The 25922-nt window shown below is 43.4% G+C and overlaps 1 protein-coding gene and 1 long non-coding RNA gene across 8 annotated transcripts in view; one reads left to right on the top strand and one right to left on the bottom strand.

The window, feature by feature from the left end:
- Positions 1 to 15116, top strand: part of nacc1b (nucleus accumbens associated 1, BEN and BTB (POZ) domain containing b) — a 24892-nt gene extending 9776 nt beyond the window's left edge. For 3 of the 7 annotated variants that reach the window (XM_037764745.1, XM_037764746.1, XM_037764751.1), the window contains exons 2-8: positions 3355 to 3505; positions 5556 to 5798; positions 7573 to 7794; positions 10050 to 10518; positions 12613 to 12931; positions 13793 to 13890; positions 14108 to 15116. In XM_037764745.1, the coding sequence (XP_037620673.1) occupies positions 3380 to 3505; positions 5556 to 5798; positions 7573 to 7794; positions 10050 to 10518; positions 12613 to 12931; positions 13793 to 13890; positions 14108 to 14439 (1809 nt within the window). In that variant the 5' untranslated portion in view covers positions 3355 to 3379 and the 3' untranslated portion in view covers positions 14440 to 15116. The remainder of the gene's footprint in view (positions 1 to 3354; positions 3506 to 5555; positions 5799 to 7572; positions 7795 to 10049; positions 10519 to 12612; positions 12932 to 13792; positions 13891 to 14107) is intronic. The other 4 variants (XM_037764748.1, XM_037764752.1, XM_037764747.1 and 1 more) reach the window with 3 other exon arrangements.
- Positions 4021 to 25301, bottom strand: LOC119485279. The gene is made up of 3 exons (XR_005206236.1): positions 25289 to 25301; positions 10933 to 10938; positions 4021 to 4085 (listed from the first exon to the last, which is right to left on the bottom strand). It is a non-coding gene; the product is annotated as an uncharacterized LOC119485279 (long non-coding RNA).
- Between the last annotated feature and the right edge of the window lie 621 nt (positions 25302 to 25922).

The following is a 25922-nucleotide window of genomic DNA, read 5'->3' as shown; positions in this document are numbered from 1 at the left end:
TGGTGCGAATGCAGCCTAAGTCTTTGGGTTAGGGTTAGTTAGTCCAGCAGTGTGGCCCAGATTGAGAAGTCCTCCATCAGTGAGGTTTAACAAGATGAACACCCTGAGATGCACAGCTTGTCAACAAGTCTCAACTGTTTTCATTCCACTCATGATAAGTTGCTAAAAGATCTCCTATGAGGGGGGGGGGTGATACATTTCATGGCCTTAAGCCTGATCAGGAATCAGTCTGCCTTTCTTCCTTTGCTGAACACCCAAATATAGTGCCGGGCAGCACAGTATTTGTCATTGTTTTTGTCTGGCTTTGTTGATTTATAAAAGCACTATATCATAACTAAATCAGATTTCTACCACGATGATTTGTGGAGCATTTGAGGTCGGAGCTGAAAGTTACAGTTGTATTTGTTATTGTCGTGCGGTCCAGTGTGATGACCTACTTCTTCTAAATGCTCCAGCGACCCAAACTTAAAATGAAGGGGAGCGTGTCTATTACTCTGCAAACACTATTTATGTTTGTCTAAACAATTGCATTCAGGGGTTATTTTATCCGTAGTTTATATAAATTTATATCTTTTTGTTAGGTTTGTAATACTGTGGCGCATAGTGATGATTATTAGTCGATTAACCAGTTAACTATGTTTTGTTGTATGCAGTAATGATAAATGAATTTAATTAGTTGATCAACTGATAATTAATTGACAAAAATAGAATCAATTGTTTTGTTTTGCACATTGAATTCCTTTGGAGGCTTTGTTCAGGCCAGATAAGCACTTGGCAGTGGACACCTTGAGCTCTTGGAAGATTCATTGGGAATCAGTCATAGAGTAATGGATATATTAATTGATAATGAATGGTAGTAATGGTAATAATAAGGCAGCAGTGAAGCAACTTGCTGTATAAACAGCAGCTGATGCTTGTTTCCTTTTCCTGTAGACCAGAGCTTGAAGGATGAATAGGTCATATTTCTTCATGCTTTGAAAGGTCAGTGGTAACCGAGGTCAAAGCTGAAATAATTTGAACTTTGAGCGCAGCGCTCGGTGGCAATTTTCGAGTGGTGCGTCACGCCAAGGGGAGCACTTCATGGAAACTTTAATAGTTGTAATCCACTGAAGACAATCCACAAATGTGTACCATGATCCACAAATAATTCACTATCCACAAACATGTATTTGTGTTGTGTAATGTCACATCCACAAAAATACAGAGCGATTTGCAAATACGCATAACTTACTCTGTAAACACGTATATTTTAATTCCACATTCTTCCCCACACCTTCTGCTGGAGCTATTAAATACACCTCATACTTACAGATTGTTTCTACAGATCTGCTGCAGAACGAATTGGACAAAAAAATAAACAAACAGGAGGAAAGTTACAGATGTTGCGTGGCCAACAGACCGGAAGCGATCCACAAATGCGCTAATAAGATAAGATATTCCTTTATTAGTCCCACAGTGGGGAAATGTGCAGTGTACAGCAGCAAAGGGGATTGTGCAGAAACAAGAAGCAGCAGTAAAAACTAAAATCAAGATACAACACAGGGAAACAAAATATGAACACGTTAAATAGAAGGAAATATAAAAATAGAAACAATATAAACAGTATTGACAATAAACAGACTATTAACATGTTTGCACAAGTGGAAAAATGATATTGCACAGTGATATCATTCCATGTGTACAAATGGATACTTTGCCATTATTATTTATTTGTTTTATTTTATTTTATTTTTCTCTTGTGCACAAGGTCTCTTGGTCCTCGTGCACAAGAGAATGGTATATATATCACTTTATATGTAAATCTATAAAAATTTTATGTGGAATTAAAATACGTGTTTACAGAGTAAGTTATGCGTATTTGTAAATCACCCTGTATTTTTGTGGATGTGACTTTACACAACACAAATACATGTTTGTGGATAGTGAATTATTTGTGGATCATGGTACACATTTGTGGATTATCTTCTGTAGATTACAACTATTAAAGTTCAATAAAAACTTCCATAGCACTTCCTCCTAGTCGGGCGTCACCGCTCTCCCCATATGAAAACAATGGCACAGCCAGCGCAGAGCGACTTTACCACTGATCATGTGTGCTGCATTTTCCATATACACCACGCAGATGTTTACGGGTTTAACGAATGAACGGATGAATTAATTATCTTTATTCACATTGCACTTTTTTACAACAGAACATTTCTAAGCCACATTGCAACAGACACTAAAACAGACAATTGTAGGCTAATTAAAACCAATAGATAGGAGAAGACACGGGTTTAAAAACATGTCCCCTTAAAACAACCTTGTTTATTTTGAATAGAAGTGCTTTTATGTTTCTAGTAAAACAATACATTAAACATCATTGTGGCGTGTCTTCATAAACCTTTACAGTGAAGGCGTCAATAAATTAATAAATATGATCTAATGATTCTTACTTATAAATATTAATATCTATTTACAGACTGTGTGGGCTAAAACGCACAAGAAGCCTGATTCTCCTTTAGAATAATTCACTACATATTTATATTCAGGCAGGCAAACTCATTAAAATATGCAATAATTTAGATGTAAGATGTGCCAGAGGAACCAAATTTGGTCTTTTACAGCCAGAAATCTTCCTTATCATTAAAGTAGTTCTGTCTATTTTGTGCATTTCTAAACAAAAATAAAGCGTCCAGCAGAAATTGATGCTTTCCGTCTTTCAGAGATAGATTAGTTGTTTATTTTTCCCGTCACAAGTTAGACAGTTCCTCCACGTTTGATCACAGGCTTCTTTGTCGGATGGTGAAGAAGAAGAAGAAGAAGATGAGTGAAATAGACGGAGTTATGTAAGAGACTGTGTTTTGACTGAGAAGGAGCGACGAGAAAAATAACAAAGTAGGCCAAAACCCACCAAACAGTTTATTAACTGTGAATTAGATGTAATGAAACAAGGTTCTAAAAAAACAGAAAGATGGCTTATATAACGGGCGGCGCTGGTGGCCCAAAATTCTCTTTCATTTTGGAAGTTTTAAATTAAAGTTGTTTACCAAATATTCAGTTCATTAATCATCATACACTTCACTTAGCCTGTTTCTTTATTTCAAGTCTCTTTCCTCCTCCTCATTTCTGTCTTATTTGTCTTTTGCACATCTTTGTCTCGTTACTCCTTTATTTACCTTTTCCTCTTCTCCCGTCCTGCTTCCTCATCTTGTCCTCTTCTTCCTCGTCACTTCTCTCCGTTTGCCTTTCAATCATCTATACATCCCCTTCATCTCTGTATCCTTCCCTCCAGATATGTCTCTTCTGTCTCTTTATAACCTGTTATCGTCCTGTTATCTCGACTCTTAACGTCCACCTTTCTGTTTCCTGCAGACCCTGTGGTGCTGGGCAGAGCGTTATGGCTCAGACGCTGCAGATGGCGATCCCTAACTTTGGCAACAACATCCTGGAGTGTCTGAACGAACAGCGGCTGCAGGGCCTCTACTGTGATGTCTCCGTGGTCGTCAAGGGACACGCCTTCAAGGTCCCAACGTTTTTTTATTTGACTGTTACCTGTTCAAGGAAAGGCAACTTATAGCTATATAAAAAAGTTCTTATAAAGAACTACTTTGGCCTATTGGTCATGTTGGACAGTAATGAGCTTATAGACGTCTCAATCATTCATATGAACTTGTAGCTCGAGAAGCAGAAGCAGCTTTAAAGCTAAATAATATTTATCACGTTATTAGGGCTGCCGTCTCCAATGGATTAATCAGCTAATCGGTTGATTTGGTTTTAGTCCACTAAGATTTCTTTAGTAGTTTTTTATGCTTTTTTCACTCTGAATGACTCATGTCCAAGAAACTTATGTTGCATTCACACCAGGAGCGAGGGGCTTGTCTCCATAGATACCAAAAACTTTTCTTTCCTCCATCAACCATAGAAGAAATAACCACTGCTGCTGCTTTTGCATGGAAGTCACAGATATGTCAGAAAACCAAACGCCTCCATTTGGTTTTCTGACACATGTTAACGAGGGTCTTTTGGCACAGAGATCTCGTATCGGTGAGTACCCAAACGTAAGTACTTGTACTCGGTCAGAAAAAAGTGGTATCGGTGCATCCCTAGACGCAAATGACGTGACGCGAACATGCAAAATTCACGTCAGACATTTGTGTGACGCCGTGTTGCAAAAGCCTCTCAGCCTTGGGATTCTCCTCCTGCGGTCACTGACGTCCTGGCGTTGTTGAATCAGAAATGGATGATGGAAGTGTAACGTGAGCGCGTGCGATAGGACCAGAAAGATGGTGAAGAGAGGTTAACGTCACGCTGCTGTAAAGTTGTATCGGTGCCGTTGTATCAGAGCCGTTTTGCGAGTACGAGTACATGAGCACAGCATCGGACCCGATACTGGTATCGGTATCGGTGCATCCCTATTTGCGGCATCAGCGTCACCAGGAGCGGATTTGCGTCTATTCCCGTCTTTGCATTGACTTTGTATGTAATCGCGCCGCGTGAAAAGTTATTTTCGTTCTTGGTGTGAATGCGCCATTATGAGCACATCTCTGGTAAACTCCAGATTTAAAATGGTGCTTTTGTGTGATCTTTTACAGATCTTTTGCTTAAATCAACTATTATTAAGATAAGATATTCCTTTATTAGTCCCACAGTGGGGGATAGGGCAGAACAAGAAGCAGCAGTAAAAACAAAAAGCAAGATACAACACAGTAAAAAAAAAAAAGAAGCAAAACAAAAGTAGACAGACAGATAATATGAACAATTTAAATAGAAGGAAATGTAAAAAATAGGAACAATATAAACAGTATTGTCAATAAACAGATAAATTGACACAATTGCACAAGTGTAAATATGATATTGATGATACCGATATTGATATGATATAGTGAGTGGAATGAAATTTCCCTGAAAGTATTGCACACAACAAAATCGTATGAGTGTTATTGAATGAAATTAATGAATTTCTTTGGTCGAGGTCGGCCCTAAATGTTATTTATATTTGCTATTAGGGAAAAGGAGAATTTGGAATCAAAACAGTAAAAAAAAAAAAAATGCAAGATTTTACATTTTTCCATGTTTTTGCAGATATTTTTCTTGCAATTGTCTGTATTAAAACAACATGCCTGAGAAGGGTTTTTGTATTAAGGCCCTGGAGGACCGGTAGTGAGGGCTGCAATAAGGCGTAATTAGCTCCATGGTGAAGATATTGACAAGATTTTTAAGACGGAGAAATGTGACCCAGGTTAAAATCTGCCAGAGTCCTGCTTTTAAATCATTTCTGATAGATTTTTCTGGCCTCCTCTCTCACAAGGGGAATACATCTTGTTCAATACAATTTCAATTTGTATGGCTACAATTAATTATTTGGCTGTCTTTCAGAATTTACTGTAACGGGAAATCATTCCTTTTCAGTTAGATACAGTTGATATGATAAATTATATTCAGTTCAAAACTTGACTGCGAGTGGAACCAGTAGAGATGTTTGAGAGTTTTATGAGCTGGATTTCAGTCAGAATCAACGTATCTTTTCCACCCTTAACGACTCGCCTCTCCTCTCCTCGCTGTTTACCCCTCAGGCCCACCGTGCGGTGCTGGCAGCCAGCAGCTCCTACTTCCGGGACCTGTTCAACGCCGGCGGGAAGAGCTCGGTGGTGGAGCTGCCCCCGGCCGTGCAGCCGCAGAGCTTCCAGCAGATCCTGGCCTTCTGCTACACGGGACGCCTCAGCATGAACGTTGGAGACCAGTTCCTGCTCATGTACACTGCTGGCTTCCTCCAGATCCAACAGATCATGGAGAAAGGCACCGAGTTTTTCCTCAAGGTAACCTCCCGACGAAGCAGACGTAAACAATGATTTAAACGCAGGTGTAGAAGTATAAAAAATCCTTTGAATAATTTGTAATCATGCTATTAATAAACCAGGTTTCTTTTTTTTTTGTGCGCTTCCACCACGACACCTGTTGTGTGTGACATTATGCCCGGCATCATGTTGTCATGGCGGTGTCTGTGTTTTGTAGACGCGTTTGTGTGACCAAAGAATAATTGAAACATCGCACTGACACTACAGGTACCCCTCTACAATAGTAGCAGATGATCTGATTAGATCTGAAGTGCCTCGCTGCATTAATCTACATATTAACGAGGAAAACTGATTTCCTTGGAAGTACCTCTTAACACCTCCAGACACAGAGTCAACGTGGAACCAGCTGTGTTACAGGAAGCATGCTCAGGAAAATGACTGCTTGCTGGTTATCAGACATGGTGGTGTTTTGTAGAGTTTGGCTTCTCCAGCAGCTACAGAGGAATATTGGGAACTTAGTTTGAAGTTAAAGATCAGTCCAGCTCGTAGTGAAAGTAGATAGTTTTGTACAAAAGACGGGATACTCGTCGTATAAACCAGATTTAAGATCGGGTTGAGTATCCTCTTAAAAAATAATGTTGAATATTAGTGTCAATGTGATAACCACACTTTACCAAATCCTTTGATCTCTTATTTATTAATTATCTAATTATTTATAGATTAATTTAGCTTTTCATTTTTTGAATTACAGAACTAGGGATGTCACGATACCAGAAATTTAGTAGTCGATACCAATACCAGGGAAATTCCTCGATACTCAACTCGATACTGCGGTAAAAAAACAAACAATATACCCACTTATAGGGTTTTGTCAGAAAATTATCGTGACAGCTCTAATATATATTATCCCTTTTAAGATCAGAAGCCTCAAGTGTTACAAGCAGTAATAACAGTAGCTTCACCAAAATAAAATAGGTGAAATAAGGAGCTATCTGATCATAGAGTAAGTACACATTAATATAAATATACTAGATATTTGATGCCATATAAGGATGGAAAATTATAACATTTTAAATGTGCATAGACAGGAAATAATGGCATGATATATTGTGTATGTTTTCTAGTGCTGTCAATCAATTAAAATATTTAATCGCAAATGAATCACACATTTTGTATCTGTTCAAAATGTACCTTAAAGGGAGATTTGTCAAGTATTAAATACTCTTATCAACATGGGAGTGGGCAAATATGTTGCTTTGTATAAATGTATGTATATATTTATTATTGGAAATCAATTAACAACACGAAACAATGACAGATATTGTCCAGAAACCCTCACAGGTACTGCATTTAGCATAAAACTATATGCTCAAGTCAACAGGCAACAACAGCTGTCAGTGTGTCAGTGTGTCAGTGTTCTGACTTGACTATGACTTGCCCCAAACTGCATGTGATTATCATAAAGTGGGCATGTCTGTAAAGGGGAGACTCGTGGGTACCCATAGAACCCATTTACATTCACATATCTGGAGGTCAGAGGTCAAGGGAGCCCTTTGAAAATGGACATGACAGTTTTTCCTCGCCAAAATGTAGTGCAAGTTTGGAGCGTTATTTAACCTCCTATCTTCACTCTAACTTTAAAACTGAGCCCGCTACAACCTAAAAATCACAAGTTACGTTAATGCGTTAAAGAAATTAGTTGTGTTAAAATGAATTTGGGTTAACTTTGACAGTTTTTCATAAACATATCGATGAAATTAAACTTCCATCCTTCTTTATATCGCCACACATCCAGGTCTCATCTCCAAGCTGTGACTCCCAGGGTCTCCACACCGAGGAGACCCCCCCCTCCGAGCCTCAGAGCCCCGTCACTCAAACAATGGGAGGCGGCGGGGTCGGCGTCGTCGCCCCGGCCGCAGGGAGGCCCGCCTCCTGTCTGACGCCCCTCCCACTGGTGTCCAAGGTGAAGACGGAACAGATGGCCTCCACACCTCAGCCCGCCCCACAGCCGCAGCAGGTAGGCCGACACCGATCATCTCAGAACAAGCAAAATCTAGGCCCTCTTCTCTACCTGTGGAGTAGTCTGAAAAATAATAAATCAGGTATCATTTTAAATGGGGCATCGTCAGTAGGCGTCTCTTTGAGTTTGAGATTTGAAAAGGCTTTGATAGACTTTCAAGGAAAGTCGCTCCAGCTACAAAAAAGCTCCTCTCCCTACTTGTTGTAGTGGCAGCTGAAAAGATCCATACGTCACCTGAAGGTTGTTTCTGAAATATGGCAAAGACACTCTCAAAACGTTCTTCAGGCAAAGACGTTAAATTATTTTAGAAGTGAGATGTCGTTATTTGAATTCAGTGTTCAGTCAACCACTTTATGAGAGCTTTAACTGGAGGTGTCGAAGAGAGAGATGAGTGTGTGTTTTTATCACATCAACATCCATATTAATGAGGTGTGGGCGTTTAGATGAGCACAAACTGTAGTAAACAGTTTGTCTCACTTCATCTATCATCGTTCAGTCTGTGGGGACTTGGCTTGGGAACCGAAGGGTCGCCGGTTCAAGTCCCTGTTATGGAGTGAGGACTGGTAGCTGGAGAGCTGCCAGTTCGCCTTCTGGGCACTGCAGAGGTGTCCTTGAGCAAGGCACTGAACCCCCGACTGCTCGGGGTGCCGTCCTGTGAGGCAACTCCCGCAAGGCCCTGACGCACCAACCGATGGTCGGCCGTCGGACAGTTTGAGGCCGTCTATGAGCGTCCGACAGCCTAGTTTTTACAGTGTGTTCCGCACCGTCGTCTCTAGTCTGCCCGTGTAAATAGAAAATACCACGATTTTGTGAGGGAAATGTCTTTTATTCTTTGAATTTTGGGTTGCTGGAAAAATAATTCCTGACAATGAACTGATATATTTGACTTCAGGACATCTCTTACTACATACATGCTGAAAATCAAACATTCTTACTGGATTCATTAAGATTATTTCCAAAGTAAAAGTCCCTAGAAGTGTATGATTTAACTTTTTCCCATGGTCTAGTGTTATATAAAAGTTATATACGCAATAAATCATAATATCAAATCGTAATACTTAAAAAATCGCAAAACATATCAAATCGCCCCCCAGGTATCGTGATGGTATCGAATCGTGAGATAGGTGTACCGTCCCAGCCCTGTCAATTAACATTCAGGAACTCTTTCTTTTGCTAAATGAAAAATAGGGCTTTGAAGAAAAACACGTTCAAAATGAGGTGTATAAAAATTCTCATTATTTTATATAATGTTTGTATCGTTACTGTCGTTTAGAAGATATTCAAATGAAACTCGGCCCTATTATCAAGAGATATCTTCTGACTAGAGATGCCCCGATACCACTTTTTTTCAGACCGAGTACAAGTACTTACATTTGGGTACTCGCTGATACCGAGTACCGATACGAGTACGGATACGAGTACTTCTCTGTGCCAAAAGAGCCTCGTTAACAGCCAGCTGCAGGGTGTGAGCGACACACGGCAGGCTGGGGAGTCCCGCATACGAGGCGGTGCGCCGCGACCGGCTCTAGGTCGGCTTGGGAAGGCTCGGGGCGAAGGTGCTTCCCGGGGCCGTGGACAAAGTGCTCACTGCGCCCTCTCTCCCCCATCGGGGAGGGACGGGGCCCCTGCTCCCGGTGCAGACTGTCCTCAGTGCGCCCCAACCGCATCGTGCCCCCAGGACGGGGCTCGGCCCACGTAAAACGCGGCAGGGGTCTGCGGCGATGTCGGTGACCCACCCGACCCGTCTTGAAACGCGGACCAAGGAGTCTAACGCACGCGCGAGTCAGAGGGTGCAAGCAAAACCCCGTTGCGCAATGAAAGTGAGGGCCAGCACGCGCCGGCTGAGGTGGGATCCCGGCCCCGTGGGGTTGGGCGCACCACCAGCCTGTCTCGCACGCACCGGAGGTGGAGCGTGAGCGATAGGACCCGAATGATGGTGACGAGAGGTTAATGTCACTGTGCCACAAAGTGGTATCGGAGCCGTTTTGCGAGATCGAGTACATGAGCACAGTATCGGACCCGATACCCGATACTGGTATCGATGCATCCCTACTTCTGACCCTGTTCGAGGAGATAAATGTGAAACTTGAAATTTCAGCTTGGAGGCCACATCGAAGAGTGTTTTGGGATTTTGTCCACTGAAAGTTGCTCTTTAAATGATTTTAATATCTTCATTGTTTGCTGTTAAAATAGTTGGTTTATGTTTCTTGTTAATCCGAGGTGAAGATGACTAGCCCGTGTTTCTCTCTCAGCAGGAGGGCTCTCCCTACTCGGTGGTCTGCACCCCTGTGGCCAAGCGGCTGTGGGAGGGGAGCAACCGTGACGGCGGGGGGATTGGAGGAGGCGGGGGAGGCGGGATGAGAAAGGCCGCACGCTACTCTACCTCCTCCTCTTCGTCCTCCTCCTCCAACAACAATACTAACCAGGATGCCTCTGGGCGCGGACAGGCAGCCAATGCTGCCATGCTGGGCGGCGGCGGGGGCGTTGCCACTTCGATGGGAGGAGCCGGACTCAACAGTAACCACAACAACAATAACACCAACGGCGGGACCCCCGAAGGCACCAGCCCGGGCACACTGAGCATGTACACCAGCGACTCGCCGATCAGTTACCACGACGACGACGAGGAGGAGGACGTAGCGGACGAGAGCGCCGAGGAGCAGTACAGACAGATCTGCAACATGTACACCATGTACAGCATGCTGAACGCCGGAGCGGCAGGTACGATCCGACAGCTCTGATGAGTTCATCTCGAGGTTAACGCTGTTTTCATGTAAAGTTCTCAAACTCTAACTGCTGTAGAGACTCCGGGAAAGTTTGTTCATCCAAACTTCTCAGAATGTGGAGGAGAATGAAAGTTGTGGATCCTGCTTTAAGCTTATAAATTCTTTATCGTTTATTTAATCAAAAAGACGATGAGATGGTGGTTAAATATTCAAAACACTGATAGTTATACAAACTGAAGTTTATTCAAAACACATGAGAAATGTGATTAAGAAGATTTTCTTACAGTAGTTTTACTGGCTGTTTGGTCTGAAGGTCAAAGGGTCAAGGATCAAAAGGCCTTTTTAAGTCTAAAGTCCAGGATTGATTTCGAAATATGGCTCATCAGGACCCACATGTGTCTCCTACGACCTAAAACTGACTCCTCAGAGTGTCTGATATCCAACTGGATTCATATTCTCTAATTCCGCCTGACTAAAGTAAGAATAAAAACACTTTATGAAGTGCACTTAATGATTTAAATGCATGAGTGGAGGCAAAGCAAAGCACGCAATGCCAAGTGAGAGAGTGGTTGCCTCTGTTGCTGCAATCCTTTTCAACATACACTTGTGAATTATCTCACTTACATCACGGTTTAAAATTAGAGCAGGGGTTTCTCTTTCTATTCAGAGTTTGGAAAGTTCATAAAGAGAAAGTTAACAGGGTTCATGGTTAGGAGGCTTCTTACTGTTAAAGCATTTAGCTTCTGTGTGTCAACAGATGTTGTTTATCAGCATTTATTACACGGCTTTGTTGAATACTCGATTCTGATTGGTCAATAACAGCGTTCTACAGTCTGTTATTTCTTTATAACAGACCGTTGCTATGTATAACAGACCATTGCTACGTATAGCAGACCGTTGCTACGTATGCCAGACCGTTATGACGTATGACAGACCGTTGCTACGTATGACAGACCGTTATGACGTATGACAGACCGTTGCTCCGTATAACTGACCGTTACTACATATAAGAGACCGTTGCTATGTATAGCAGACCGTTGCTACGTATGACAGACCGTTGCTACGTATAACAGACCGTTGCTACGTATGACAGACCGTTGCTCTGTATAACAGACCGTTGCTCTGTATAACAGACCGTTGCTACGTATGACAGACCGTTGCTACGTATGACAGACCGTTGCTACGTATGACAGACCGTTGCTACGTATGACAGACCGTTGCTACTTATGACAGACCGTTGCTACGTATGACAGACCGTTGCTACGTATGACAGACCGTTGCTACGTATGACAGACCGTTGCTACGTATGACAGACCGTTGCTACTTATGACAGACCGTTGCTACGTATGACAGACCGTTGCTACTTATGACAGACCGTTGCTACGTATGACAGACCGTTGCTACTTATGACAGACCGTTGCTATGTATGACAGACCGTTGCTACGTATAGCAGACCGTTACTACGTATAGCAGATCGTTGCTACGTATAGCAGACTGTTGCTATGTATAAAAGACCGTTGCTACGTATAGCAGACCGTTGCTATGTATAACAGACCGTTGCTATGGACGGTTGGACTCTGGCGGACCATTTTTGTGTCAAATTATTGATTTCTTCAGTACATAGCCGTGTAATAAGCAGGATAATGTACAGCTAACGGGTCATTATTGTGAAATAAACCCCTTCAGGGCGATGCTTCACGCCAGTGTCCACATCGCCCTGTCGGGGTTTATTTCCCAACAATGACCGGCTGGCTGTACATTATCCCTTACATGTATTCATAACAATAATTGTGTGTTTAAATGTTTTTATGTTCACACTCTAGCCAATCAGAATCAAGTATTTCCCCAGAAACATGGTGTAATTAACTGTTTATTTGCAATAATGGTTTTGTTTTTTTTAACAATCATTAAAGGATAAACTATTTAGTAAATTCTAGTCTCTTTTGTTTCGGCAACGTTTTTGTATTTATCATTTTCCGAATGAAATAAGTAATTTTTTTGTAGAAACTATGTGTTTATATTCCTCAGAGGAAGGTTTGGTTTCTGCTCTGAGACTCACTACTAAAGTAAACTTTCAAATGATACCTAGCCCATCATCCTCCCTCCTCAGTGGTCGGGGAGCGGGTGGAGGCCCTTCCGGACCTGGCCCCGGACTCGGGTGGCGGGCGGGGGGGCAGAGGAGCGCGGTCCCGGCAGGACCTGGCGTCGCTGCCCGCCGAGCTCATCAGCCAGATCGGGAACCGCTGCCACCCGAAGATGTACGAGGAGGGCGACCCGGCCGAGAAGCTGGAGCTGGTGAGCGGCACCTCCGTGTTCATCTCCCGCGCCCAGCTCATGAACTGCCACGTCAGCGCCGGCACACGCCACAAAGTGCTGCTCAGACGCCTGCTGGCCGCATTCTTTGACAGGTCAGTGTTCAACGCGTTTCACCCGACAAGCGGCTGGTTTGTGTGTGTGGGGAGGAATAAAGCACTGTATCAGCTGCAGGCTGTGAACTAGACTACCGGAGGACTCGGGCCACTTCTGGAACTGAATCAGTTTCTCCTGTCAGTCTACGGATGTTTGAAAATTTGGATTTTGAAGCGATTGTGTGTCTCAGTGTGCAACACAGCCATAGATAGATTACTGAACGGCCCCCTGGCCTTCACCAAATGTCATTCGAATAGACTAACAACAAAGAGTCACAAAACGACTACAAAGAGACACAAAATGACTGCAAAGACCCGACTACAAAGAGACACAAAATGACTACAAAGACCCGACTATAAAGAGACACAAAATGACTGCAAAGACCTGACTACAAAGAGACACAAAACGACTACAAAGAAACACAAAATGACTACAAAGAGACACAAAACGACTACAAAGAGACACAAAATGACTACAAAGACCCGACTACAAAGAGACACAAAACGACTAGAAAGAGACACAAAATGACTACAAAGAGACACAAAATGACCATAAAAGACCCGACTATAAAGAGACACAAAATGACTACAAAGACCCGACTACAAAGAGACACAAAACTACAAAGAGACACAGAACTACCACAGAGAAACCCACAAAACTACAAAAAGATGCATAGCGACTACAAAGAAACGCACTGTGTGTCTTGCCTCTGTATAGGAGAGGTGTTGGGGTGCCCAGCGGCCCATTGTCTCCTAATCCACTCATGACCACAACACGTCTTTCAGCTACCTTTTAAATTTCTGTATACGATTATTTTCCTCGTACCTTTTTAATATATTGTTTGTTTTGTCCTTGCTCAGGAGCACTCTGGCTAACAGCTGTGGAACCGGCATCCGCTCTTCAACCAACGACCCCAGCCGTAAACCCCTGGACAACCGAGTGCTGCACGCTGTTAAATGTGAGTTTATACAGAGAGACAAACAGGTTTTATTACTATAAATACTGAGTTGCTTCTCGGTGAGGTTTCGGAGCTGCCTGCATGCTGAGTTGCCCTTTACAGCTTTGAAATTTACATTTCCAGACTCCTCTCCTTCCACTCTTCTTCTTCTTTTGCGTTTGGTGTTTGTCCCGTGGTTTCTTTCATCATCTTCCTCTCTTTTCCCCTTTTTCACCAGTTTACTGCCAGAACTTTGCGCCGAGCTTCAAAGAGAGCGAGATGAACGCCATCGCGGCCGACATGTGCACCAACGCCCGCCGCGTCGTCCGCAAGAGCTGGATCCCCAAGCTCAAACTGCTGATGGCCGACAGTGACGCCTACTCCGCCTTCCTGGCCGACAGCGTGAAGATGGAGGCCGACGCGCTGGGGGCGGAGCAAGGCTTTGACCCCGCCTCGCTGGAAGCGGTGGCGGCGGCGGCAGCGGCCGCCAACCATAACGAAGCGGGAGGCGGAGCCACGCAAGCGGACGCCCTCCAGGGGGCGGGAGGAGACGGCAGCACTTTGTTTTGAGTGAGTGAACGGACAGATAGATGAGTGGACAGATGGACTGATTGATGGAGGGAGGGGTGCCATTTCTCTGGCGTGGAGGGGGGGGGTGAGTAGAGAACGGTGGCCGCTGTAGTCGTGATGACACTCCTCCCCTCGCCGCCATGTGTTTGGGGATCTATTTCTTCTGTTACACCTCTTTCGGTCAGTTTGTTCTGCTTCCCCTCCTTCGTTTGTCCACATTTGTCTCTCTCAGCGGCCCAGAATGCCTCACTCTGGGTCGTCCCTCCTTCCTGTTCTGGTGGAGAGAGATGGAAAGACAAGAGAGAAAGGTAGCAGAGAGAAGAGGTTGACCCCCCCCCCCCTCCACACACACACACACACACACACACACACACACACACACACACACACACACACCCCTCTTCATCCCTCTGCAACCTTTCAGTTGTTTCAGCCTTTATTTTTTTATGTTTTTAAAAGTGTCCCTTTTCTTACCATAGTCAATCAGACATTCCCTGGGGATGGGGGGGTGGGATGTGGGGGGGTGGTCCTGTTTGGAGAAAGTGATATTTCCTTCCCCAAATTCCGGTAACACTGTTGTTTTTTGATATTGAATGTATGCGTGGCGAAGCATCCGAACCGCAGCGTTGTCAGTCAGAGGAGGTTGAGCTTGTACATTTAGTTTTTTTTGCTTTATTTCATCTGATGAAAGCGTCTCCTGAGAGCGTCTCTTGAGAGCGTCTCCTGAGAGCGTGGGACCGACGAGGTCAGGGGGTTGAAATGAATATTGATATGTATATTGGCATGGTTTATTATGATCTCCCCGACCTCCGCCCGACCCCACCAACCTGCCGGGCATGCTGGGAATCTGACCTACCTACCAGCCTTTTAGAGAGAGCTGCTGGTGAGTTCTGACTGACGGTTGTGGTGGTCAAACTGAGGGCGCTTTCACATCCGATCCGATCCGTACCCGCTCAGCTTTCACATTAGTAAAGTTGTTCCGTAACCGAGTACGCTTGCGTCATCGTCCACGTGTCTTTGTTTATGTTGAGATCAGCTGTTCTAGCGGCAGAGCATCGTAAAACACAACAAAATAAAACTCACCAAAGCCGTCGTCGTTAGTCTCTCCAACAATCACCAACTCCAGTTTGGTCTTATTTCACCGAGTTTGATGTGAAAGTAGGCCGACTTTACACGTTGTCTCTCCCGTCTCTCTCTCTCTCGCTCTCTGCCTGCTGAGCATCTGAGCGTCTCTCGTTCTTCGCAGACAGACCATTATATCAGCTGAATAAAATAACAAACATCAATCAACCCCAGCGCCTATTGTTTATATTTTAAGGAACCTCTCGCCGGCTGTATCTCCCACGGCCGTACAGTTCAGAGGATGAGATCGGCGCATGCTGCGCGCAGATACAGACATAGATATGAAACAGTTTTATATGTTTACAGATGATCGGAGGAGACCGGTGGCGTCGCAAAAAAAAGCCTTCCCTTTCACAACTACTCGCTGACGGCTAACGTTACTTGCTTTAAATAGCGCTCCACTTCCGTGTTTTGGTACTCCAGACCACCTTTTAAAGTGTGCTCAAGCACGGATCGACCAATCATCCCCGAGTACGGTACGGAGCGTTCACACTAATCAATCGAACTGGACTTTGGGGGACAAGTGTACTCGGATCCGGGCCCGGGTCCCTGATGTGAAAGCACCCTAATATCTGACTAAAAAAAAAAAGCCCCTCAAACTCCCCACCTTTTTGACCCTAAAAGACCATTTCAGTTACTTTTTTTTGTGTTATAAATTCTTAATTTTTGTGTGATCTTTGCCTCCTGATGGAGAGGAAACTTGTTACCGATGATTGTCAAAGAGTTTGCGCGTGATAAATGCACTGTGTTATTTCCTGCGGTATGAGTACAATCGAACTACGTTTTTGTACGTATCAGAAAGAGAAGAAGAAGAGAGCGGTGGTTTTATTTTTAAAAAATGCAAACAAAAAATGAGAAAAAATACAAGCTGAAATCCAATTTATATCTCTGGTTATCACCCTTTTTTTTTTTAAACGTCTGAAGGAAAGTCAAGAAAAAAGCGAGTTGTGAGCTTAGTGTGTGTGTGAGCGTGTGTGAGTGTGTGAGTGTGTGTGTTTGTGAGCGAGGATACGGTGTTGATGTTCTTTTGTTTTCAGCTCATGTTTAAATTGTTTTCCCTGAGACTATTCGCAGCCATGCCAGTTAGTTTCCTCCGGCTCTGCTGCCTGGATGCGTGCTCGCCTGGCATGGACAAAGGTGCTAATTCAAGCATTGCTAGGAATACAGCTCTGTGTGTGTGTGTGTTCGTGTGTGTGCGTGCGCTGCAGCACAGAGAGAGAGAGAGAGAGCGCGGGAGGCCAGACGGTGTGTTTTCACACACGCTTGGTCGATTCATTCACCCATCACTGCGGTGAGCACACACTCACACACACGCACACGCGCTAATACGCATTTGGGCGCTGTCAGCCGCATCAGCTACAGTACACCAGAGCAGCATGGGAATTAAAGGGGAATTACACCGAGGCAGAGCTGAGAGAGCTGCTGTTCATCACATGGAAGCAGTCACCTTAAATTCATTTTGTGTTTTATAATGATTCTACGTCGGAGCAGAGGTCTGTACTACGAGGCGAGTTCAACATACCTGCCAGGGTGTCTTCTCGGGTTTAACTAACCCGAACAAACTAGATCCCGCTAACGACGCTGGTTATCAACCCAGGGTTTCAGGGCGGGGTTTGCAGCACCTGACCAATCACAGACATGGACAAGTCTGCTGGCAGCAGAGTGACACATTTTACAAAGGAAGAGCAAACTATAATATGAGACAAATACGAAGAAGTTAAACACATAATCAGACTCAAAGTAACACAGTTGAAGCTGCCAAATGCAGGAAGGACAGCTGGCAAAAGAAGAAACTCCCGATGTGTGAATGTGTAAATTAACAGACAGACAGACGGAATACTCGACAGTCAGATATAGTCGTCTAGATGGGTGATGTATAAATAACTTTCAGAAGTGCGATGGATGAGTTAATTACACTTCTTTCAACGTGGCGTTTATGAGTATTTCATCCTCCTTTTAGCTGCGTCCTCGTCTCCGGTGGTGGTGGTGGTGTGAAACACACTGAGCAAGTAAAAAAATAAATATAACACTGGAACGGCACTCGGAGAACGCCAAGGTTCCCGATTGCCCCCCCATCTCCGTTCAGCTTGCACCATCATCCACGTGTATTTGTGTTTATGTTGAGATCAGCTGTACGTAGCGAAGCATCGTAAAACACTTCATTCAAACTGGACAGAAACAAGATAAAACTCTCCTAAACCGTCGTCGTCACTCTTTCCAACAATCACCAAGTGTGCTTCGGTCGAACTCAACTGTAATTTCACAGAGTTTAATGCTCTCTCTCTGAAGGAAAGAGGCGGGGTCATGCGTCATAAAAGCGTCATCAGTTACACTGCGCATGTGTTATACCCAGAGGTCTTAATGTTCTGGCTGATCGGAGTCCTAAAAAGAATTCCTGAATCTGGATCATCACCAAAATCGAATGGATTGTTCATTGTGCCGCACCCGACCCCTCCAAATAAATGAATTCAAATCCATCTCAGACTTTTGGAGTAATCCTGCTAACGGACAAACAAACCAACGCCAGTCAAAAAACATAACCATCCAGATGTCCTTCCTGCATCTGTCAGTTTAGACTGTGTTGTTTTTAGTCTGGATTATGACGGTAACTTCTTCGTATTTGTGTAATATTATCATACGATCTGCTCACTGAGCTCTGATTGGTCAGTAGGCGGTGCTTTTATACGAGTTGATCTCTTATCTGGAACGTAACCTGCTCCGCAGCAGGTTACGTTCCAGAAGTCACCTCGCTAACCCTGAACCCTGCTCCGTAGTACAGGCTTTAGATCTGATGGAGATGGAGATGGAAGAGGTTAGCTGTTTCTGTACTGGCTGAAAGTTTGTTGGTTTGACGGTTAATTTCCTGGCTTCCTGTGAGGTATTTAGAATTATAAAGAAAGCTGCTAAAGAATGGAAATCGCAGACAAAAAGTAGGCATAGAAACAACCCTGAGAGTCATACTCGCCTTTGAAAAGTGGCGTGGCTAAATGGTAGCTGTCAGAGGAAAAAAAGAACAGGATCTTTTTTCTTCCTTTTTAGAAGAAGTGACCTCGAGAATCCAGCTGAGTGCTTTGCTCTTGTTCAGTCTGAGGGTGACTACTGTAGGAGCTCCAGGTGAACCTCTTTATGATGTTAGTGCCACTGATATTTCAGTCCTCAATAACACCGTGGATATTCAGATCCTCGTTTGACCTCGGGCTTTCAATCATAAGATCAGTCCCAGACAATCAGTAGAAAAGGCGACACATCAGTCAGCAGGAATCACAGGACTGATGAGAGCAGTAGTGTGACTAACATGAAGTGCTGAGCCAACTGGATGTGCTGTTTCATGTGTTAAACAGATGTGTAGCCCTTTAGTTTGCAGTTTCTCTCCAACGTAAACTCATTTCAGATCATTCTTTTAGGCCCACAAAGTCGACTGATTTGTGTTAATTAAACCCGGGACACAAAAGGTGTCTTATTGCGTCACAGCGAAGTGAGACAGACTCACTCATTGAGTTTAAACATGGACAAGTTAAGACTGAGAACCGGAACAGATGACGACTGTTATGAAGTCAGTTTAGATTTAATCTCTCTAATTATCTCACTAATCAGTTTTTAATTTTTGTACAGGGATGTTGATATTAATGCCGGAACTGAATTTTATGAGCTCAGCTGGGAATAAATGACTGATTGATGGTTATGACTCAAAACAAGACAAGAGGGCTGCAGACCAATACTGGATTTTTTTACTTAGGAAATGAGCCGGAATTGGCGTCCGTGATGAGAGCTGGTCGGATTCACCGAGTGCTGAGGAAAGGGAGGGATGCACCGGTCCCACTGTTTCAGTCCCAGCATCGATAACGAATCCGTTCTAGCTGTTCTATTATTTGTCATTATATCCACATTACTGATGATGATTTATCAACAATCTCATTGTGTAAATATTCTGTAAAAGCACCAAATAGTCAGCCCTACAACGTCGATAACGAGGCATTTGATCTACTAATTTACCGTACGTTATTAAGAAGTTGATTACGCACCAACAGTAGTTTTAAGCAGGTACATTAAAACTTGATTTAACTCTAAAAAAGGTCTTTTATTTATTATAATTCTCTTGTGATACGGAAACAAAGAAATATGAAGTGGCACTAAGTTTCACTCTGGAGCTCTCGCTGAGTTTCCTCTGTATGGCGGATTGGAAGCAGCTCTTTAGAAGGTCTTGAATGATATTTAAAGTTCTGATTTGTTTACAAGTCTGGAGACGTTTTTGGAAAAGCAGATTCATATCCTGTGTTGTTCGGACTGACCCTCAGATTCCTGCGTTGTTTCGTCTCGTGAAGACCAAACTAAAATCACTCTGGTTCGGTTTGTTGTCCTGAAGTTTGTGGTTCTATCAGATGTGTTGCTTTTGAAATGAGATGTGACGTCTGGACCGTAGGGGGCAGCAGAATGCCTTTAAGAGTCAAAGCAGCCACCATCACAGTTAAAAAGGGAACGCGTTGAGTGTTTAATTTGAAGGATAATCCAGCTGTTACATCCACATTTAGTAATATATCTATTCCTTTGTTTTGATGTACCATTCCCTGTGTGTTTAATGTACATATCTGCCAGGATTGGCGACTTAATGGTACATTGGATAACTACTGCTGCGAAACTCCCAGTAACGAAAAAAAACATATCGTATCAAAATGTTTTGTTTTTTTAAGCGTGATAATCTTGACTAACACTTTAAAACCCAAAACAAAAAAATGACTTGACATATCATAGATTTATTTTGTTGTAAACTAGACATTAACATTCATATTTTTTTATGCATATTTGATGTTTTTTTTATTCCTTTTTCTTTTTTTTTTTAAATGAGAAGAAACCTCAAGCACCTTATTGCCAGCGTGGCGACAGAAATGCTGCGGTGAACTGTTCAGTGTCACTGTCACAGGTTTATATCGATGTTTGGACGGCTACACACACACACACACACACACACACACACACACACACACAGATCCTGAAGGTGAAGGGTCTGTCGTTAAACCGCCACTTAAACGAAACACAGAAACGCCCCCATCCCCCCGGAGAAGAACCAAAAACAGCCTCTGAGGCGTCGTCTAACCCGGCATGAACTCAACCAGTTTTATAGACCAGTGTTATAAAAAAAAGATTTTTACAGCCTGGCTTTTGAGGAAAGATGTTTACGTGACTATTTGTTTTTTTATATATATATTTACATGTATATCAAGTTTCTTTTTATTATTTCTTTATCAATGAGGCTATGAGTCAAAGAACCCGTGGTCCTGAGACGAGCACCTAAAGGTCCTGCAGTCAGGAGGTGGGAGGTAAACCCCCGCCTCCTCCCTCTGTTCTGGAGCACTCGGTACGATCTGTGGAGACTTTGGCTACATCCACACTGATACGTTTTGTTAGCGTTTGCACTACTGCGGCGTTTTAGAACCACTAAAGCAGAGACGCTGACCCCATTTTAGTTTGAAAACTCCGGGGTTGCGTTTTAATCTGGACGAGCAGAACTGTGGAGACGAAACGATGGCGCAGACACCAGCGTTCGCTTCTTGATTGGGTTTTATTCTCACGCCGTGTCCTTCCCTGATTCGTCACGCCCCCGTCATGTGACCCGTTTCCAGACTAGGGCTGACGACTATTGTCATTGTCGATTAATCTGTCATTTATTTTCTCGATTAATCAATTAGTTGTTGTCTTTAAAAAATGTCAGAAAATGGTGAAAACATGTTAATCAGTTTTTCCCAGAGCCCAAGATGAGGTCCTCAAATGTCGTGTTTGGTCCACAGCTTACTGTCATATAGAGGAGGAAAGAAACCAGAAAATATTCACATTTAAGAAGCTGGAATCAGAGAGAAAGAAATGCTCAAACCGATTATCAAAATTATTAACTTAATAGTTGACAACTAATTGAATAATCGTTGTAGATTTATCTCTATTCCGGACGAAAACAAACCACATCAGCCGTGATTACCGTGCGACTACAAGTGGTTAATTCAACATGGATAGCGAATTACAAACGTTGCATGTGATATACATTTTATTAATCTGTTCAAAATGCACCTTAAAGGGAGATTTGTCAAGTATTTAATCCTCTTATCAACATGAGTTGACAAATATGCTGTTTTATGCAAATGTATGAATATATTTATTATTGTAAATCAATTAACAACACAAAACAATGACAGATATTGTCCAGAAACCCTCACAGGTACTGCATTTAGCATAAAACAATATGCTCCAATCATAACATGTCAAACTGCAGCCCAACAGGCAACAACAGCTGTCAGTGTGTCAGTGTGCTGACTTGACTATGACTTGCCCCAAACTGCATGTGATTATCATAAAGTGGGCATGTCTGTAAAGGGGAGACTCGTGGGTACCCATAGAACCCATTTACATTCACTCACATATCTTGAGGTCATGACAGTTTTTCCTCACTAAAATTTAGCGTAAGTTTGGAGCGTTATTTATCCTCTTTCCTGAAAAGCTAGTATGACATGGTTGGTACCGATGGATTCATCAGGTTCTTTAGTTTCATATGATGCCAGGATCTTCACTCTAGCTTTAACTGAGCCCACTACAACCTCCGAAAGATCGATTGCGTTAAAGAAATTAGTGGCTTTAGCGTAACTTCTACAGCCCTGGTTTTCAGGCGTGTTCGTGTGGACGGAGATTATTTCTAAAACGCTTGTGTGTACGGAGAAACGCTGTTTTTAAATGAAAACGTATTAATGTGGATGCAGCCTTATAACCGAGTTCAATAACTGAGGACAGAGACGAAGAAGAAGCATGAGAGAGAGAGAGAGAGAGAGAGAGAGAAAGAAACAAAAAGAAGGGATGGGGGAGGGGGAGACAGTTTGCACATTTCTGGTTTGTTTCCTTTTTTTAAAAGAATCTTTTTATTCCGATGCTTTGTTTAAAACCGCCGCCTTAAATGAGAAACAAATTCAGAGAGAGAGATCGAGAGGGAAGAAGAGGACAGTGTGAGCCTCCCTAGAGAGGAGGGACGAAGGAGGAGGGGAGGAAGAGGAGGGAGGAAGAGGAGGGGGGTGTTGGCTGGGACGCTCAGATGATTTGGTGTGAATGCATGCATGCATACTGGTGTGTACACAAGTGTGAGTGCTTTGTGTGTGTGTGGCGGGTTTGGGCGCTGTTTGTAAAAGGCTTTGTGTGTGTGTGTGCAAACATAATGCGTGGGTGTGTTTTTAATGTGTGTGTGTGTGTGTGTGCATATTAATGTATGTATGCAGTTTTTTCCTCCCTCCCCACTCGCTTCCCTCCATCTCCATTTATGGCATGTTAATGTCTGCCTCCTCACTCCAAAGAGCTTTTGACAGCGGTACAGTGAGTGTGTGTGTGTGTGTGTGTGTGTGTGTGTGTGTGTGTGTGAGAGTGTGTGTGTGTGTGTGTAATGCGCATGCCTATGCCAGGCTGGCTGGGTCTGCTGCTGCCGCTGCTGCGTCTCGATATATGTGCTGCATACGTGTGTGTCTGGCTTCACGCGGCGACTGCGCATGTCTGTCACAGTGTGTGTGGGTGGTTTGGGTGCTCGGCTCTGCAAGGAAGGTCTCTCTAGATACATGTGTGTGTGTGTGTGTGTGTGTGTGTGTGTGGGTGGTATGTGCGGAGAGGTTGAGATGAGTGGCTGTTTGTTTTTGTCTGCCTCGCAGAGCGCCATACCTTTTCTTTTTTCCCCTCACACATCTGCAGAGTCTTTACATCTGAGCCGTACATACAGACTGTATTGAAGTGTTTCAGCGTCCATCACGGCTTCACCTCTGCTGATCCTGGACCAGCGTTTTACATACAAATCATTGAAATCAGATCACGAGTATCGCCTAAACATCCCGTCTCTAAACGTCCAGAAGACAGAAGACGGCGGCCAGGACACTTTTTTAACCTCCTTCCTCTCCTTGATTTCCCCTCACATGTCCTCATCTTCCCTCCCTCGCTCTCTGTCCTCGCCTGTCTCTCTCTCTCTCTCTGTGTTTCTTTGTTTACATCTCTTTCTGTATACATATCTGTCTCTCTCTCTCTCTCTCTCTCTTCATCACACACACACACACACACACAGAGGAAGGAGCTAAATAGTGTCGGTCCCCAGTGCTTCATTACGTAAACCATCGTTTTCTCTCCACCGCTGCTCCTTCGTTTCTGTGTCGACTCCATTTCCTTCATAGAATGCAAATCTCTGCCAAACTCTCACCCGTATAGATCTGCATCCCTGCATGTGTGTGTGAGTGTTTGCCGTCTACAACAACAACAGATGGGGCTGCCAAATATGTTGCGGTGTGTGTGTGTGTGTGTGTGCACACATATGTGAGCTATTTGAATGCAAATATGCAGATGAATGGAGTTACATCTGACCAGTGCTGCCCACCCCTCTCTCTCTCTCCCTCTCTCTTTCTCTCTCCCTCTCTCTCTCTCGGGACGTTTGATTTTTGTGTTTTTTTTACTGCACCCTTTTAATAATAATAATAATAATAATAATAATAATAATCACACGATCGATGAGAGGAAAAGTCTGTGTGAGAGACACGCAGGCACAATCATGAGGCTGAATATCGACCAGACTGTTAAACCAAGTGACCAAGTGGGCTTAAAGAGAATAATTATAATCATCCTAGACTTGAGCAGTGAGAGGAGGAGGAGGAGGAAGAAGAGGAGGAGGAGGAAGAAGAAGAAGAGGAGGAGGAGGAGGAGGAGGAGGAGGAGGTGGTGGTGGTGCTGTTCTTCCTGAGGAGGAGATGTTTGTTAAGAATCTCCCAGGACAGATGAGGCATTGCGGCAGTCTGCCGTCACATGAGCGAAGCCACAATCCAGACAAAGAGACAAGAGAGAGAGAGAGAGAGAGGGAGGCTAATGACGGAGAGGAGGAGGAGGAGGATGAGGAGGAGGAGGAGGAGGAGGAGGAGGAGGGAGGTGGCGATGGTCTCTCTCTGGCCCTGTGCCACCAAGATAAATACCTGGGTGCTTGTTTATTTCTGTAGCGTGGCGTTTTGGGGTCGTGAGCTGAATGAATAAAACGCTAAATCCCCCAAAAGACGACCCCTGCAAGACGAGCACCCACCGATGTAACGATGTAACGGGGAGATCCAGATGAAGCTTCTAAAACTTTAAGAACAAGGAAAAGACGAGCTCTGAAGTTGAAATTGCACTAAACTATCTTTTTATGTCCATTTGGCTGAACTTTTCTACCCCCCCGCTGTCCCTTTTGAAGCACTGCGATATGATAATGTGAAGACGTTTGAGCTGCAAACTGTGTGGAGGTGATTTGGCCTCGATGGCAGAAAGGCGACTTTGCCCAGCTGTTGTCAGTGTGTGTGTGTGTGTGTGTGTGTGTGTGTTTATATACTGAACACCATCCGTAGTCAACAATCGGAGGTCAGGACAGAAAGACAATGGATCTGTGAGCTGGCAGTGCGCTCGCTATAGTGAGGATATACATCACGTTTAGTAGCAGTGGTTCCCAACCTTCTGTGCTTGTGACTCAATACAAAGTCCAAATGCATGAATCCATCATAATCAAACCTAATGTTGCCTTCTCAGATTCGTTGTTTTAATAATAATAATAATTAGGGCTGTCAATCCATTCCAATATTTACATTTTTTTATCTGTTCAAAATGCACCTTAAAGGGAAATATTTAATCCTCTTATCAACATGGGAGTGGACAAATATGCTGCTTTATGCAAATGTATGTATATATTTATTATTGGAAGTAAATTAACGTAAAATAAAATGACATATTGTCCAGAAACCCTCACAGGTACTGCATTTAGCATAAAACAATATGCTCCAATCATAACATGGCAAACAACATGGGCATGTCTGTAAAGGGGAGACTCGTGGGTACCCATAGAACCCATTTACATTCACACATCTGGAGGTCAGAGGTCAAGGGACCCCATGACAAATGGACATGACAGTTTTTCCTCGCCCAAAATTTAGTGTAAGTTTGTAGCGTTATTTAACCTCCATCATGACAAGCTAGTCTGACATGGTTGATACCGATGGATTCATCAGGTTTTATAGTTTCATATGATACCCGTATCTTCACTCTAGCTACAGACCGCTACAACCGGAAATTGCATTAATGCTTTAAAGAAATTAGTGGCGTTAAAACTAATCTGCGTTAACGTGTTATTATCGTGTTAACTTTGACTACCCTAATAATAATAATAATTTCAAAAAGTTCGCCAGAGCTGAAAGGATCAGTTGAGGGACTGAATATTAATTGGATTTTTGATAACTGTTTTCTTAAGTCTTTTATTATAATGAATTGAATATGGGTGGTCAAACAAGACGAGCAATTTGAAGACATTCCCTTGAGCTTAGGGAAACTGAGTTGGACATTTTACGCAT

This window comes from Sebastes umbrosus, chromosome 3, assembly GCF_015220745.1.
Source record: "Sebastes umbrosus isolate fSebUmb1 chromosome 3, fSebUmb1.pri, whole genome shotgun sequence".
In the NCBI taxonomy this organism is placed as follows: Eukaryota; Metazoa; Chordata; class Actinopteri; order Perciformes; family Sebastidae; genus Sebastes; species Sebastes umbrosus.
The sequence above is the reverse complement of the archived record's forward strand: the minus strand, read 5'-3'. Positions and strand labels throughout refer to the sequence as shown.